Consider the following 17170-nt stretch of genomic DNA (forward strand, 5'->3'; position numbering starts at 1 on the left):
ACTCCGGCCTTCACATCAACCATCTCAAGCTCAGAGCAATCTTCAACACTCGAAGTTTTTTGAGTCATGGCTTGCAAACAAAATAGTACAAATCCAGACAATCAGGTAGCAATATTCTATATCAGCAATCAAGGAGGCAGTGGATCCTATCACCTCTGTAAAGAGGCTGCTCAGATATGGGACTGGGCCATTGTGAGAAATATATAGATCTTAGTGATTTGCTGGGAAAGAGAATCAGTGGATTCATTGAGCCATCAGCTTCATCCGCATGAGTGAATGGGGAACTCCAGACGTGAATCTATTTATATCACCATTCAATCACAAGCTGCCAAATTACTGCTTAAAGACCTTCTCATTAAGCCGTTGCATTGGATGCATTTGCGATTCCTTGCAGCCAAAACTAGTATATACATTTCCACCAATACTGCTAATTTTGAAGACAGTTCTCAAGCTATGAAGAGAAGATTGTTCAATGATTCTGATAGTTCTAAATTGGCCAAGGCAGCCATAGTTCCCATGGCTCAACAGGCTAGCAAGCCTGTTCACTGAAGTGTCTTCTGCTATTTCCAAGCCTTCTAACACAGTATCATGGAACAATATTTTAACTCAATCTGCAGTTAAGTGTTAACTGTATGGAAATTGACAACCAACTATTAAAAGACTTACAATGATGTGAAAGTGGTGTTATTAGCATTGAGAAAAAATTCTATAAAGTCTTATGGATGCAAATCGAAGAGATTCACCATGTAGTGTACAAAAATAAAGAGGATCCATTCACTGTTCAGTATGCTTCATCTGTAAAATGCTGACCTGACAAGAAATTCAGTCAGAGTGCATTTAAGTACCAATGCCATTTACCACCAACATTCAACAAAAATTTGTTTCAAAACATTCATTAGTAACAAGATTCCTTTAGGACTTAAATAATTTGAAGCTATTGTTACAACCCCCACTGCCACATTGGGATCTAAATGTCATTCTGCAAATGCTGACAAAAGTGCCTGTTAAACTAATGGCGACATCACAATTAAAGTTTCTCACAAGGAAGGTATTTTTTTCTAATTGCCCATACTTGAGTGAGAAAAGTGAGCAAACTTCAGGCTTTGGTTACCTACTCTCTATGCACAAAGTTCTATGATGACAGAGATGTGCTTAGAATTCATCCAAAGGTCTTGCCAAAAGTTATATTGGATTTCCATTTTAACCAGAAAATAGTTCGGCCTTCCTTTTTATCCATAAAACACAGAACTGGAGCTCCATTCCCTAGATTGCAGAAGAGCACTCCTCTTCTATTTATTTTTTTTCCAACTTCTTTTACACTGCACTCTCAGGTGAAACCTGGCTGGTGTGGTATATAACAGTAATATCGCAAAAAAATAATACGTATAACAGCAAAAACATAAAAAAATAAATACAGTCAAAATAGCTAAAAATGATAAAATAATTTGAACAGAACCAATATTTTATGTATCAGAAAGTCTACCCAATTATTTATGTTCTATGATATCAACAAGCTAGGTTTCACAATAGACAAGCATTATCATAATGGCGTTCTCAATGTATTGCTCATTGCTATAATTCCATTAGAATTTCCTTAGCCAAAACACCGAAAGCCCATCAGATTGAAGCAAATTCAACATCAACTGTGAACCAGAATTGTGTGTCCATTCCACAAATTTGCAAAGCTGCAGATTGGTTCATAGTAAGTGCCTTCATCAAATACTATAGCTAGAGAAAGAGACGTTCATGGACAATTTTTTTTTTTTTTTTTTTTTTTCAGCGGCTTACATCTCGGCGGCCACCCGCACCCAACTGCATCCACCTCCCTGCCGAGGCTCGCGCGATCAGCGAGGCCCATCCGGGGCAAGAGCCTGCTCACCAGACGAGATAGAGATGAGCCGTGCAGGAGAGACGGGAGGCAAAGGGAAACAAAAAAATAAAAACGAAACAAAATCAATTTAAGCATCCGTGTGAAGAACCAGGCCCGCAGGACGCAACGTGGTGAGTGAGCCGCGCCCCTAAGCAGGCATCAGTCCTATCAGAGGGCGGCTACTGCCCCCTTTAAACTCCGGCGCATCTCGGCGGCGTCCATTTCGGCGGCTTACATCTCGGCGCCCACCCGCACCCAACTGCATCCACCTCCCTGCCGAGGCTCGCGCGGCCCATCCGGGGCAAGAGCCTGCTCACCAGACGAGATAGAGATGAGCCGTGCAGGAGAGACGGGAGGCAAAGGGAAACAAAAAAATAAAAACGAAACAAAATCAATTTAAGCGTCCGTGTGAAGAACCAGGCCCGCAGGACGCAACGTGGTGAGTGAGCCGCGCCCCTAAGCAGGCATCAGGCCTATCAGAGGGCGGATACTGCCCCCTTTAAACTCCGGCGCATCTCGGCGGCGTCGCGCGCCCGAAGGAGTGCGACCTAAGGGGCCTGCCCCTTAGCGCGCCCCTTGGAGCGTCCCAGAGCCAGGGCCGTTACACACTCCCTATCCCTTCATCCAGCAGCCACTCATCCACCCATCCAACCTCCAGCTGCACCCATCCAAACTCCAGCTGCACACATCCAGCTTACAGCAGCACCCATCCATCCTTCAGCAGCACCCATCCAGCTTACAGCAGCACCCATCCAAACTCCAGCTGCACCCATCCACCCTTCAGCAGCACTCATCCAACATCCAGCAGCTCTCATCCAGCACCAATCCTGCCTCTAGCAACGATGCACTACCGCCCACGCACCTACAAATCTCTCATCCCAATCATGATTTCCCCCACTACACAGTTCCTAGGTCTCTCCCTATTCACCATCATCCTATTTAACGCCCAATCACTCACCAACAAAACTCTTATACTTAACGACTTACTGCAGGACACAACCCCAGACTTCTGCGCCATAACAGAAACATGGCTCAAATCCACCGACATCACCCTCATTAACCAACTACCAACACAGACTTACGATTTCTTCTCCATCCTAAGACAAAAAAAAAGAGGAGGGGGTATCTTCTTAGCTGCAAAAAAATCCCTAAGGTTCACTCACTACCCCATCAACACAGCTACTAAACTAGAACTAGGATTGTTCAAATCAGAACAGCTCCAAATCCTTTTAGTCTATGCCCCCCCAGGCTTGCTAGAGTCAGACGCCTCCCCTATTCTCGAAACCATAACTTTGCATCTTAATCTTGACTCCCCTGCTATAATCCTCGGCGACTTCAACTTACACGTTGACAAAATTCCCCTTTCAACAAACTGTGAAGCTTTCCTCACCGCTTTGTCAGCGATGGGTTTCAGACAACAAATTAACAAACCCACTCACAAAGCAGGCCACACGCTCGATCTCTTCTTTACAAACTCCGGTATTTCTCTAACAAATCAACCAAATTGCAAAAAAGTCCCATGGTCAGACCACTCTCTAATCTCCACCAGCTTTTCTTTACCAAGATCAGAGTCCAATCTCGACTCAAGACCCTCTTACCTATACAGAAAACCTTGCACCTCGGAACACCTCAGCAATCTTCTAACCTCAGATCTACCACTCATTGATGTTTCTACGCCAAACACTGCCCTCTAATCCTGGTCCAAGATAACAAAAACTATAGCAAACACTCTCTGCCCCCTGACAACCAAAATACGAACTTCAAATGCATCCAAAAGACAACCCTGGTTTAATGATGAGCTGCGAAAGCTCAAACAACTACTTCGGCAGAAAGAAAGAAAATGGTGCAAAGCCCCTTCACCGGCCTCACTCTCTGACTACAAACGCTCACTCCATCTTTACAAAAGTATTACGCTGAAAACCAAAAGAGACTTCTATGCCCTCAAGGTTCACCACCTCGTCTTTGATTCAAAAGCTTTATTCGCCTTCGTTTCCAGTCTCACTAAACCCATCATTCCAGATATCCCACCCGAACTAGCTCAGACTAAAGCAGACGAACTGGCTCTTCATTTCAACAATAAAATATCTGACCTCCTCAATCAGCTGAAACCAAACACTACCTCCCTAGATAACACATATCTCCCCCAAAACAAAGACATTCAGCTTAACGCTTTCGAACCCATCACAATCACTGAGATACAATCGGTGCTGAAGAGAATGAAACCGTCATCACACCCATTTGATCAAATCCCTTCCAAAATGCTTCTTCTCATCCCTGATACAATATCAAAAACCCTAACGGAAATCATAAACTGTTCCCTGTCACATGGTATCTACCCAGATGACCTAAAAACTGCCTCAATCAAGCCACTCTTAAAAAAAACCAAATCTAAATGCATGTGATCCCAACAACTTCCGCCCTATTTCCAACCTCCCATTCATAGCTAAAATCATGGAAAAATTGGTAAACACTCAACTATCCAACTACTTAGAGGACCACAGTATTCTGTCTCCAAACCAATATGGTTTTCGCAAAGCCGCAAGCACCAAAACGCTACTACTCTCACTCACGGACTTCCTCCTCTCTGGAATCGATAAAGGCCAAACATATTTACTAATCCTCCTAGATTTCTCGGCGGCCTTTGACACCGTCAACCATGTCCTCCTTCTAAAACAACTGGCAAACATTGGATTGACAGGTGCTACACTAAACTGGTTCAAAACATTTCTAGAAAACAGAGGATATAGAGTCAAAATTCACAATACAGAATCCCAATATCACCCTTCCAACAGAGGAGTGCCACAAGGTTCATCGCTTTCACCTACGCTCTTTAATGTCTACCTGCTACCCCTATGTCAACTACTCACAAAATTAAGCCTGAAACACTTCCTTTTCGCAGACGACGTACAGATCGTGATCCCCATAAAAGAATCAATCTCAAAAACAATGGAATACTGGGATAGTTGCTTATTAGAAATCAAACTTCTCCTCACCAGCCTAAACCTCGTACTCAATGCTTCGAAAACAGAATTCCTGCTCATATCACCGGAAAACAATAACACTCATTCAAAGCCACCAGCACTCCTTCAAACAGCTCACGTAAGAGACCTAGGAGCCATCTTAGATAACCGTCTCAACCTCAAACCATTCATTAACCAAACCACCAAGGATTTCTTCCACAAATTACATATTCTGAAAAGAATTAAACCACTTTTCCACGCTCAGGACTTTAGAACAATCTTGCAAGCAATAATCTTTTCCAAACTAGATTATTGCAACTCACTACTACTAGGCCTCCCAGCTTCTTATACCAAACCTCTACAAATGGTTCAAAATACAGCAGCCAGAGTCCTTACAAACTCCAGGAAAATCGATCACATCTCCCCTATCCTCAAAGACCTTCATTGGTTACCGATCCACTACAGAATCATGTATAAATCCATCAATATCATATACAAGGCTATCAACCAACACACTCAACTCGACCTACAAATACCACTTAAAAAATACACATCCGCCAGACCCATCAGGGAATACTACAAAGAGTCACTCCAAATCCCACATGCCAAAACCTACCAACATAAATCCTTGAGTCTCAGAGCCTTCTCTTCAGCAGGTCCAACTTTATGGAACTCTATCCCACCTGATTTGAGACAAGAACCATGCACTCTAACATTTAGGAAAAGACTAAAAACTTGGCTTTTCAAAAAAGCATTCCCAGGCTTTGAATAAAACCTCCACCCATCAGCACAAACTCGTATTCAAAAATTGGATCAAAATAAGAATCCACCAACTACAAACTTATACTCATCAATACCTGCTGAATTTTATCATATTATTATCATTCAAAACTGTGTCATATCTATTCACTTGGTTATATTTATATACCGTCATATTTACTCACTTAGTCATATTTTCTTAACCGTGCTATACAACTATATTATTTAATGAAACTGGCTGAAATGTAAATATTGCTTTGTTCAATTTCTTCCCTTTTCCAGATCCTAGTTAATTTTCCCTGTTTTATTGTAACTTTCTCACATCCTTTAACTGTTATACTGTATTTAAAGTTTTAATTGGGAATATTGTTTATTACGTTACGCTCTGCTCTTCACACATTGTTAACTGTAAACCGGGTTGATGTGATGCTAGTCATGAAACTCGGTATAACAAAAATAATAAATAAATAATAAATAAATAAATAAATTCTGACAAGCATATATTAAAATCTGTACATCCAAAAAACTACTTTTCCCCAAGATGAATCAGGTTGCAGCAGTGGATATAAGAAAATCAATAGCAACCCACTTGTGTGGCTTTATTGAGGTGTTTGTCCAGGGAGAAAAAGTTGCTTACCTGTAATGGGTGTTCTCTGTAGACAGCAGCACAAACAGCCACACAATCCCTTCCTCCACCCTGGAAAGCTGAGTAGTTCTGAATTAAACTGAGGATTAGAATGTGGTAATGCCAGCATGGGAAGTCCCGTGATACTCAGAAGCAAATCTGGAAACTTCTGAGCTAGTGTGAGAACTTTACCCAATCTTGGCATTATTAGATGGTCACCCACTTATGTAGCTATTTGCATTGCTGTCCACAGAGAACATCCATTACAGGTAAGCAACTTTTCTTTACAAGGCACCATATAAAAACTTGTAAAAAGAATGTTGATAAAGCAGTTATTTATTTTCTTTCATTTTATTTTAACTGACTTGTTATGGATAAGCTTCCCTTCCGACTTCTTTGTTTTCTGTGTGCTTTAACCAACAGTATTTACTTCTGATAGACGACTTCTGAACCGACAGTGTATCGTCCCTGCCAAGGTGACAGGAATTAATTTACTGGAGGACCTCGAGAGGCATTTTAAATCAAAACCTGTACTAGAGAAGTAAGATATTGACACATGAAGATGAAGAGGTTTTCCTTCACGGGCAGTGTTTCCAAATATGTATGTTTTGCATATGCAATGAAAAGAATGAATTTTATTCATAAACCAGAATATGTTGGGAATGATTTCAATCTCTCAAATTTACTGCTAATGCTCTTCTTAATACTTGTAGTGTGCCAAAGAGAGCTTCCTTCTGGAGTTTATAAGGTATAATGAGGTCAATTTTCAAAAAAATATTGAGTCAATATCTTAAAGTTAGCCGCATAAATTATCCTGGATATTCAGCAGGATAACGCCTGAATAAAGTTATCCGACTAACTTTAGCCAGATAACTGTAAACCCAACTGGCTATCTTTGAATATTGCCGGTTAGTTTTAAAGTTATCTGGTTAAAGATAGCTAGATAACTTTAGGATTAACAGGCTATATGCAAATGATTATAGCTGGTTAAATGGTGATATTATGGTGGCCTTATTACCCATCCCCCACCACAATGACTGAAAAATGGTCCTTGTCAGGCCAAGATCCCCCTTGTCTCCCAAACCTTGCCAAACAAATGCAAAATTAGAATTCCCTGTACGTACCCAGATCAGCCCAGACTGCTGGGTTATGCCTTCCTTCCAGCAGATGGAGACAGAGAAACTTGAAGGGCACCCCCTGTAAGTACGGTGCACCACCTGCAGCCCCCTTCAATATTTCGCTATCTCCAGCAGATGAAGAACCTGCGGCCCTGGTAGCTTGATTCTTAAAAAAAAAAAAAAAAAGAAAACCCAAAGGAAAGATAAGTTCAGGAATCATTATTTTATTTGGCTAAATTGAAACTATTGTAGCTTTAAAAAAAAAAAAAAAGGCCTCCCGAGGGGATGGTTAATTTTCTCTTTCCCTCCTCGGTGGTAGGCTTGCCGGGGGCTACTCTTAGCTTCCTACATTCCCAGAGCAGCTGAGCGGTGAGTTACTGGGGGGGATTTACCAGTGGGCCGGTCCCTCCCCCCCCCCCCTGGCCCAGAGACAATCACGAGTTGTACTCTGGTGAGGCCAGCGCTGGTCATTTTGCCAACTTAAAAAAAAAAAAAAGACAGCACCACTTTGCTTTGGCCTCCCGGGCTCCGGACGTCATTTTTAAGGTTTCCCCTCCTCTATACCGCTGGGATGCCTCACACCTCAGCAGGCAGTGCCTGCAGGGAGCCGGCGACTCGGTTCTCCCGCAAGAACCTCTGCTCCCGGTGTCTCCCCGGGGGCAAGGGCCCGTTTGCGCCAGCAGCCGGCGGGAGGGGGAAGCACCCAGCTCAGTCCCGTGGAGCGGGCAACCCAATGCTACCTTGTGGCACTAGGCCTGCTCCGCTCCTGCGGAACGTGGGAACGGCGGTCATTTTAGGTGCTGCGGATGCCGATAGCTCGGCAGGGGGAGGGGATCTCCCTCCTCAGCTGTTCCTGCATGAATAGAGCCCTGGGTCTCCCCACGATTCCTTTCCCGTGGGAGAATTTAAAGGGCCAGCCACCCTTTTCCGGCAGACTTTGTTTTATTGATGCATAAGGCATACTTAGCTAGTCTTATGTTCACGGGAGATCTGGAGCCTGCTCCGGGTCTGCCTGTGGCTGGGCCCTCTCCTCCCATGAAGGTTCCTAGGACAGATCCTCCTGAGGTCTCCTGGATTAGGGTGGTCCAGGGAGGGTCCTGTCCCAGGGACCAGGGAAATACCACACCGGCAGATCCGCTTCAGATGGATGTGGATGAGGATTCTGAGCGTATTGCGCCTGTGGAAGGGGATGATCCTCAGGTCCTTAGGCTCTTTCGTAGGGATGAATTAGAGCCGATGATCCCGCATGTCCTTGCGGAGGTGGGCATATCGGCTGGCAGGAGTCTCAGGATCAGGATATGATGAATCCGGGATTTTCTGGTCTTCGGCCCCCCACTAGAACTTTTCCGTTTCATCTCATGTTACTTCAGCTGATGTTTCGGGAGTGGGATACTCTGGAAGCTAGCCTTCGGGTATGCTGAGTTCCCTGTACGTACCAGGATCATTCCAGACAGTGGGTTATGTTCCCTGTCCAGCAGATGGAGTTAGAACCAAAAATTCCCAGGGGAGGACTTATATAGCCTCGCCTCCTTCGCCTCAATCCTCAGTATAGTTCTAACTCCAGCAGATTGAGCAGGGGACACGGTGGTCCCCAGCACTTTTCTAGTTTTATTTTCTCTATGAGGGATCAATTAAATAATATTAGATAAAGGTTTTCTTCTAAGGGATAGGTTCTGTAGTGTTCTGACAGGACCACTCCATTCAAAGAGAGACTCTGTTTTCCAGTCAGGAACTTGCTGACAGGCTGTGTTTTTTGCCTGTCACTTTATTTTTCTCTTCCTATCTCTTTGTTTTTCCTCTTCCTTGCCCGGCTACAGTGTGGTAAGTGTTGTTTTTATTTTATTTACAGTCGTTGGTAGGAACAGGAATTTGTGAGGGGTGGAAGTTGGTAGTGCCGACCGCTCCCCCCTAGCCCCGGAGTTTTTACTTTTCCCCTCCTCCCCTTTGGGGAGTGATTGGAGTCCCGTTCTGCAGCTCTGCAACGACACATTCCCCAGAGCTGCTTACCGTCGGGACGGCGCTTTCCCTGACGGTCTCTTGGGGACGGTGAGAGGTCCGGAGGCCGGATAGCTCTATTGCTTCGCCGCTTCAGTTGTTGCCGCGCGCCGCAGCCACCCCTCCCTCCCGCCGTGATGCAGAGATCGCCTAACGGCTCCGGAGCTCAGCTAGGGGTTCAGCAGCCCTCGGAGGGATTTTCTTCGGCTTTTCCTGAGGGGGAGTATAGCTTACCTGGTGGGCAGCTTGGAGGAGAGTCGGACCGCGCTGGCAGGAAGCGGCATGCCCCGTTTCCCCTCAGCGCGGGAACGGCGGCCATTTTGTTAGCTGACTCTGAGGCAGCTCTCTCTGAGGAGGACGTCGACGCTCCGCTCCAGGTTTCCTCTCACAGTATGGGGTTTCTGAGCGCAACGGACCAGGGCAGGCAAGGGGACGACACCTCGGGGGGCCCTTCATCAGCACTTCCTGCTTTTTCACCAGAATTCATCGTTTTAATGCACAAGGCATTTTTACAGAGCAGGGATCCGAATCTTGGACATTGGGGTCCCCCTCCTCCCAAACTGACTTGCTTGACCCAGCTTTCAACGGCGGACCCTCCCTTAGGGAAGGCTTCTCTGCCCACAGGGGGTGCGGGGTCCGCTTGGCCCCCTCCCGTGGTCCCTACACCGCTGCAGCAACCGTCCGGGGATTCATGGCAGGACCCAGATGCGGATGACAATAAGTAAATCTGTAGCTCTAACACTAAATTTTAAAAAGGGAAACTTTGATAAAATGAGGAAAATAGTTAGAAAAAAACTGAAAGGTGCAGCTGCAAAGGTTAAAAATGTTCAACAGGCTTGGACATTGTTTAAAAATACAATCCTAGAGGCGCAGTCCATATGTATTCCGCGCATTAAGAAAGGTGGAAGGAAGGCAAAACGATTACCGTCATGGTTAAAAGGTGAGGTGAAAGAGGCTATTTTAGCCAAAAAAAATCCTTCAAAAATTGGAAGAAGGAGCCATCTGAAGAAAATAGGATAAAACATAAGCATTGTCAAGGTAAGTGTAAAACATTGATAAGACAGGCGAAGAGAGAATTTGAAATGAAGTTGGCCATAGAGGCAAAAACTCATAATAAAAACTTTTTTAAATATATCCAAAGCAAGAAACCTGTGAGGGAGTCGGTTGGACCATTAGATGACAGAGGGGTTAAAGGGGCTCTTAGGGAAGATAAGGCCATTGCAGAAAGACTAAATGAATTCTTTGCCTCCGTGTTTACTAATGAGGATGTTGGGGAGATACCAGTTTCGGAGATGGTTTTCAGGGGTGATGACTCAGACGAACTGAACAAAATCACTATGAACCTGGAAGATGTAGTAGGCCAGATTGACAAACATATAAATTTCTCCTTTATATGCCCTGCCTTATCTACCCAACACCCCTTTCTATGCACCATCTCTGATTTCCCCTTATTTCTGCTTCTACTCTCAATACCCTTCTATATAACTGCTCTTAATTGCATTCGAAGTGCTATCTCCCCCCTCTTACCACCTCTAATTTAGAATTCCATTTCCTCCTTACCCTTCCCTAACCTCATACCTAATTTCTTAGAATCCCTATATTCTCCAGTTCTGTTTAACTCAGTTCAGTTAAGTTACACCTAAATGATTGTTCTGTTTTTAATAGCTTCTACTTGTTTTATGTTCAAATACTTATATACTAACCCTTGTTAAATGTATAACGCTCCGGCGTAAGTTCCTGTTCACTGTATACCGACGTGATATCTCTGATGAGCGGCGGTATATTAAAAATTATAAATAAATAAATAAATAAAGAGTAGCAAATCACCTGGACTGGATGGTATGCATCCTAGGGTTCTGAAGGAACTCAAAAATGAAATTTCCTAGCGTGTAGCCAGATGGACTCAGAACGAATGGGTATAGTATGCTCGTGCTAGCAGTTGGAGACAGATCTGATGTCAGCACGGGTATATATACCCCCACAGGAAGCGTAGCAACTCAGTAATTTCTGTCTCCAAAGCAGTTTGGAGAGCCTGCACGCTCGCTGAGCGTGTTTTCCAATACTACTTTCTATTTTTCTACTTTCTTTATTCTACTTACTAAACTTTCTCCAGGAACATAGAGTCCGCACTCCTGCGGTGATACCCTAAGGTCCCTCCCCCAGTTGAGTTTCCCGGGGTGATTTCCGTGATCCCTCGGAGGTCTAGGCCTCGGTCCGGTGGCCGAATCGCGGCAGGGATCTAGCCCCCGAGTGTGAAAGGCTCGGGTCGGGCTGAGAGGCGCCTCGGTCCCGGCATGGACTTAGCCCCGAGTGAGACGAGTTCGGCGGCTCAGAGGCAGCGGGTGAAAATCCTCAAGCGCGGCGGTGAAGGTACTTACCCTCTCCCCTCGCAGCCGGAGACCGCCCGGGTTGCAGCCGGGAAGCGCCGACGATCAGGTAAGGCGTACATCTCTTACTTTTTGGTCTCCGAGGGATGAGGATCGGCGGCGTGGCCTGTAGGCGGCACGCCGTGGAGGGCGCCATTTTGTTGGCCTTGTTCAGGTATTGAACGCCCATGATAGGCGCCTGTCTCTGACTAAGCGCATATTGGATTTCATTGAGCGTATATTGCTGCCGCATATTATTGAGCGCCTGTTGTATTAAGCGCATATGCTGCTGCATATTATTGAGCGCCTGTTGTATTAAGCGCATATTGCTGCCGCATATTATTGAGCGCCTGTTGTAGTAAGCGCATATGCTGCTGCATATTATTGAGCGCCTGTTGTATTAAGCGCATATTGCTGCCGCATATTATTGAGCGCCTGTTGTACTAAGCGCATATTGCTGCCGCATACTATTGAGCGCCTGTTCTATTAGGCGCCATTTTGCTGCCGCGCCTGTTCTATTAAGCGCCATTTTGCTGCCGCATACTATTGAGCGCCTGTTCTATTAAGCGCATATTGCTGCCGCATATTGTTGTGCGCATATTGTATTCGACGTATATTCCTCAGCGCTGCATTCTCAAGCCGCGATGGAACAGAACGCCGCAGCGGCGGCGCCTCCTGATTCCGGCATTAAAGCCCTCGGCCTCTGCTCAGCATGCCAGCTTAGAGCCACGCACAGTGAAGAGCCAGACTCCCTTTGTGCCCAATATGAGGAGGCCGTGGGAGCCTCGGGCCAGGACCAGTCTCAACCGAGGTTTGCTGACAGTTCCCCAGGGGCTACCCCGGATCTAGCAGGCAGTCTCGACCAACCTGGAATCCCGGGGGACCTGGTACCCAGACGATTAGAGACCACTTCCATTTCCTGGGTGGATCTCTTTAAGGGAATTCATGCCTTTGTACAGATGCAATCAGCTTCCCGTCCAGGCCCTGCTGTTACTGCTGCTGCTGCTGCTGCTGCGGTTGCAGCTCCAGCGGATCCTGTCCCTGGACCTTCGCGCCCTTATCGTGGGCAGGACCTCCCGCCTCCAGACAGTCCAGTTCAGACGGACCCTGATGTTCCACCGGACGAGTCCGAACCCCCGGATGAGGGGGAATTTCCATCAGGGATTGAGCCATACAGAACCATGAGGCGGTTCTTCCCTAAGGAGGATCTCTCCGACCTGGTATCTCAGTGCCTGGCGGAGTTGGCTATTACAGGTCCCAGCACTAAGGTGCCCTCTACGCAGAACCCCCTGCTGGAAGGTCTTCATCCTACAGCCCACCATTTTCCTTTCTTGCAAGCAGCACAGCAACTGATAGATTTAGAATGGGCTGCACCAGCGGCCTCATTCAAAGGGGGTCGGGCCCTGACGGGCATGAACCCCCTGAAACCGGCTATCAAGGAGATGCTGGCGTGCCCTCAGGTGGACGCCTTGATTAGCGCTGTGGTCAAGCGCACTACCATTCCAGTTGAGGGGGGGGGGGCGGTCCTCAAGGAGCCTCATGACCGGCGACTGGACGCCATTCTGAAACAGACCTTTGAGGTGGCAGCTCTATCTTTGCGGATCGCAACCTGCTGCACAGTGGTGACACGCTCCTGTTTGTCACAGGTCAGGAACAATGCTCCAGCAACAGACATGGAGTCAGCTCTCTCGTTCCTCACGGATGCAGCATCAGACCTAGTCCGTACAACAGCCAAGGGGGTATCATCCTCCGTGGCCGCCAGGAGGCAGCTCTGGATCCGGAATTGGTCAGCCGATGCTCCTTCGAAGACACGCCTCACCAGACTGCCCTTTAGGGGTTCTTTCCTGTTTGGCAGCAACCTTGATAAACTGGCCAGCACATGGGGCGCCTCTCCAGTACCTCGACTGCCGGAAGATCGGTTCAGAAGGAACCAGCGCGCCTTTCCAAGTCCCTCCAGAGGTAGAAGCTCCCAGCGCTTCACTCCCTATAGGAGTCTCTACCAGGCGCCTCGTCCTCAGGCCAGGAACCAGTCCTTTCGGACCAAGCAGCGCAAGAGGGGAGCCGGCTTGGGTTCAGGGCCCGGCCGCGCCTCACAATGAGAATCAGCCAATCCATCCAGGGGACGGAGTCATAGGGGGCAGGTTAACCCTCTTCTACCCCAGATGGGTCGAGATTACGTTGGACCAGTGGGTCCTCGCCATCATCCGAGAGGGGTATTATCTGGACTTTCATCATATCCCTCCGGACAAGTTTGTGGAATCTTCGTGTCCCATACACAAGAAGGCAGCGTTGGAAGCTACCCTGGCGAGGCTCTTGTCCTTGAAAGCCATCATCCCAGTACCTGCCTGGGAAATGAATTCTGGACACTATTCCATTTATTTCATGGTACCCAAGAAAGAGGGCACTTTCCGGCCCGTATTGGACCTCAAGTCAGTCAATCGATACTTAAGGGTCCCGAGGTTTCACATGGAAACTCTGCGCTCAGTCAAGACCGCAGTACAGCCAGGAGAATTCCTCATGGCCTTAGACTTGTCAGAAGCCTACCTGCATATCCCGATCCATCCGGATCATCAGCGCTACTTACGCTTCAAGGTTCTGGGACGCCACTTCCAATTCCGGGCTCTGCCCTTCGGGTTAGCCACGGCACCGCGGACCTTCACCAAGGTGGTCGTAGTGGTTGCAGCGGCACTGACGGGAAGGAATCCTTGTCCATCCCTACCTAGACGATTGGCTGATCAGGGCGAAATCACGAGAGAGCCATCGGGCAACCGACAGTAATCGCTCTTCTGGAAAGCCTGGGATGGGTAGTCAACCTCAACAAGAGTTGCCTACAGCCTTCCCAATCACTGGAATACCTGGGAGTACAGTTCGACACCCAGGCAGACAAAGTCAGTCTCACTACCAAGCGAAGATTAAAACTTCAGACGCGTCTCCGGTACTTGATGGGAGCCAGCCGGCCCATAGCTTGGGATTATCTGCAGGTTCTTGGCCTTATGGCCTCCACCCTGGAAGTGGTACCTTGGGCAAGGGCCCATATGAGACCTCTACAGCACTCCCTGCTCTCTCGCTGGAGCCCCCGCTTTCGGAACTATTCCACGCACCTACCTCTGCCAGCCAGAGTACGGACCCAGTTACAGTGGTGGTTGCAGTCCAACTACACGAGCAGGGGGTCAAAGATGTCCTCCCCCCACGTGGACTCTGCTCACCACAGATGTCAGCCTGAGCGGCTGGGGAGCACACTGCGAAGAACTCACCGCACAAGGGCGGTGGAACAGAGAAGAGTCATGGTGGAATATCAACCGTCTAGAGGCCCGGGCAGTCCGATTGGCATGCCTACGATTTGCTCACAGACTGAGGAACAGAGCAGTCAGAGTGATGTCAGACAACGCCACCACGGTGGCATACATCAACCGTCAGGGCGGAACCAGGAGCCGACAGGTATCTCTAGAGATAGCCCCGCTGATGGCTTGGGCAGAGGTGAATCTTCAGGACATCTCCGCCATCCACATCGCCGGGAAGGACAACACCACGGCAGACTTCCTCAGCAGAGAGAGCCTAAATCCGGAAGAATGGCAGCTGTCCCCCACAGCCTTCCAGATGATTGTGGATCAGTGGGGGATTCCGGACATGGACCTACTTGCGGACAGGTCCAATGCTCAGGTACCCAGATACTTCAGCCGCAAGCGAGATCCGTTCTCTCACGGGATCAATGCCCTGGCTCAGCCATGGCCTCCAGGGACTCTGCTCTACGCTTTTCCTCCGTGGCCTCTGCTGGGCGCCATCATCCACAAGATTCAGAAGCACCGGGGCCTAGTTCTTCTAGTGGCACCAGACTGGCCAAGAAGACCCTGGTATGCGGACATGAGAAGACTGCTGGTAGGGGAGCCTCTTCCCCTGCCTCCTCTCCGGGACCTTCTACGTCAAGGTCCCATCCTCCACGAGGATCCGGCTCAATTCTCTCTTACGGTCTGGCCATTGAGAGGGCTAGACTGAAGAAAAGAGGTTACTCGGAGCCCATGATAGATATACGCCTCCGAGCTCGCAGGTTTTCCACATCCCTCACTTACGTAAGGATCTGGAGAGTATTTGAAGCCTGGTGCGCACTCATGGCACCAACCCACATGCAACCACAATTCCTATTGTTTTAGATTTCCTGCAGGAGGGGCTTCAGAAGGGTCTCTCCCTCAGCTCCATCAAGGTTCAGGTGGCTGCGCTGTCTTGCTACGGTCCCAGGAGGGACGGCAAGACCATTGCCAAGCACCCAGATGTTTCTCGCTTCCTGAAAGGAGTCAAGCATATTCGTCCGCCACTGAAGTGGCCAGTGCCCCTGTGGAACCTCAACCTTGTTTTGGATTTCCTCGCGGGATCCACCTTCAGACCCCTTCGGGGCTTGTCTCTCCGTTCTCTAACTTTGAAGATGGTGTTCTTGCTGGCGGTGTGTTCAGCACGCCGCATCTCAGAGCTACAAGCACTGTCCTGCCGTGATCCCTTTCTCAGAATCACTCCTGAGGCTATCCATCTTCGCACGGTTCCTTCCTTTCTACCTAAAGTGGTCTCACAATTTCACCTTAACCAAACCATATCCTTGCCTACCACGGCGGGTTTGAAGAAATCTGAAGAAGGGCGTTTACTACGCCATCTCGACATAGGCAGATTGCTGCCCAGATATCTGGAAATGACACAAGAAGTACGAAAGACGGACCATCTGTTCGTCCTGCACAGCGGAAAGAAACAAGGAGAAGCGGCCTCTCGGCCCACCATCGCCCGCTGGATTAAAGAAGTTATCCGAGCAGCTTACGTAGAGGCCGGGAAGTCTCCGCCTCTACAAGTCAAGGCTCATTCTACCAGAGCACAAGCGGCATCTTGGGCAGAATCCAGGATGCTGTCGCCTGCAGAAATATGTAAAGCGGCGACATGGTCCTCCCTCCATACCTTCTCCAGGTTCTACCGCCTGGATGTCCAGGCCAGGGAGGACACAGCATTTGCGAGGGCAGTCTACAAGGTCCTCAGGCAGCCTCCCGCCCAGGCTGGGAGTAAAGCTTTTGTACATTCCATTCGTTCTGAGTCCATCTGGCTACATACTAGGAAATGTTGAGATTACTTACCTAATAATCTCCTTTTCCTTAGTGTAGACAGATGGACTCAGCATCCTGCCCGGCTGCCAGTTTACATGGGTTTCACCGATACAAGGTAGGCCATGTCATTTGTTTACATAAGAGTGTCCCCTTTGCCAGGTGTCGACGCCTTCCGGTTGGGAATGCTGGCGGTCTCCAGCTATTATCAATCGGTCAGGGGAATCCTGTTTCACTATTTCACTGAGCGTCAGTACACACACATCCATAACAGCTTTTGCAAGGAAGATTACTGAGTTGCTACGCTTCCTGTGGGGGTATATATACCCATGCTGACGTCAGATCCATCTCCAACTGCTAGCACGAGCATACTATACCCATTCGTTCTGAGTCCATCTGTCTACA

At 47.8% G+C, this 17170-nt stretch overlaps 1 protein-coding gene across 2 annotated transcripts in view; it reads left to right on the forward strand.

Moving 5' to 3' along the window:
* Nucleotides 1–17170, forward strand: part of CCDC81 (coiled-coil domain containing 81) — a 377879-nt gene that overhangs the window by 161680 nt on the left and 199029 nt on the right. For both annotated transcript variants that reach the window (XM_029602264.1, XM_029602265.1), the window contains one exon: nt 6638–6755. In XM_029602264.1, the coding sequence (XP_029458124.1) occupies nt 6638–6755 (118 nt within the window). The remainder of the gene's footprint in view (nt 1–6637; nt 6756–17170) is intronic.

Source organism: Rhinatrema bivittatum, chromosome 5, assembly GCF_901001135.1.
Source record: "Rhinatrema bivittatum chromosome 5, aRhiBiv1.1, whole genome shotgun sequence".
Classification (NCBI taxonomy): Eukaryota; Metazoa; Chordata; class Amphibia; order Gymnophiona; family Rhinatrematidae; genus Rhinatrema; species Rhinatrema bivittatum.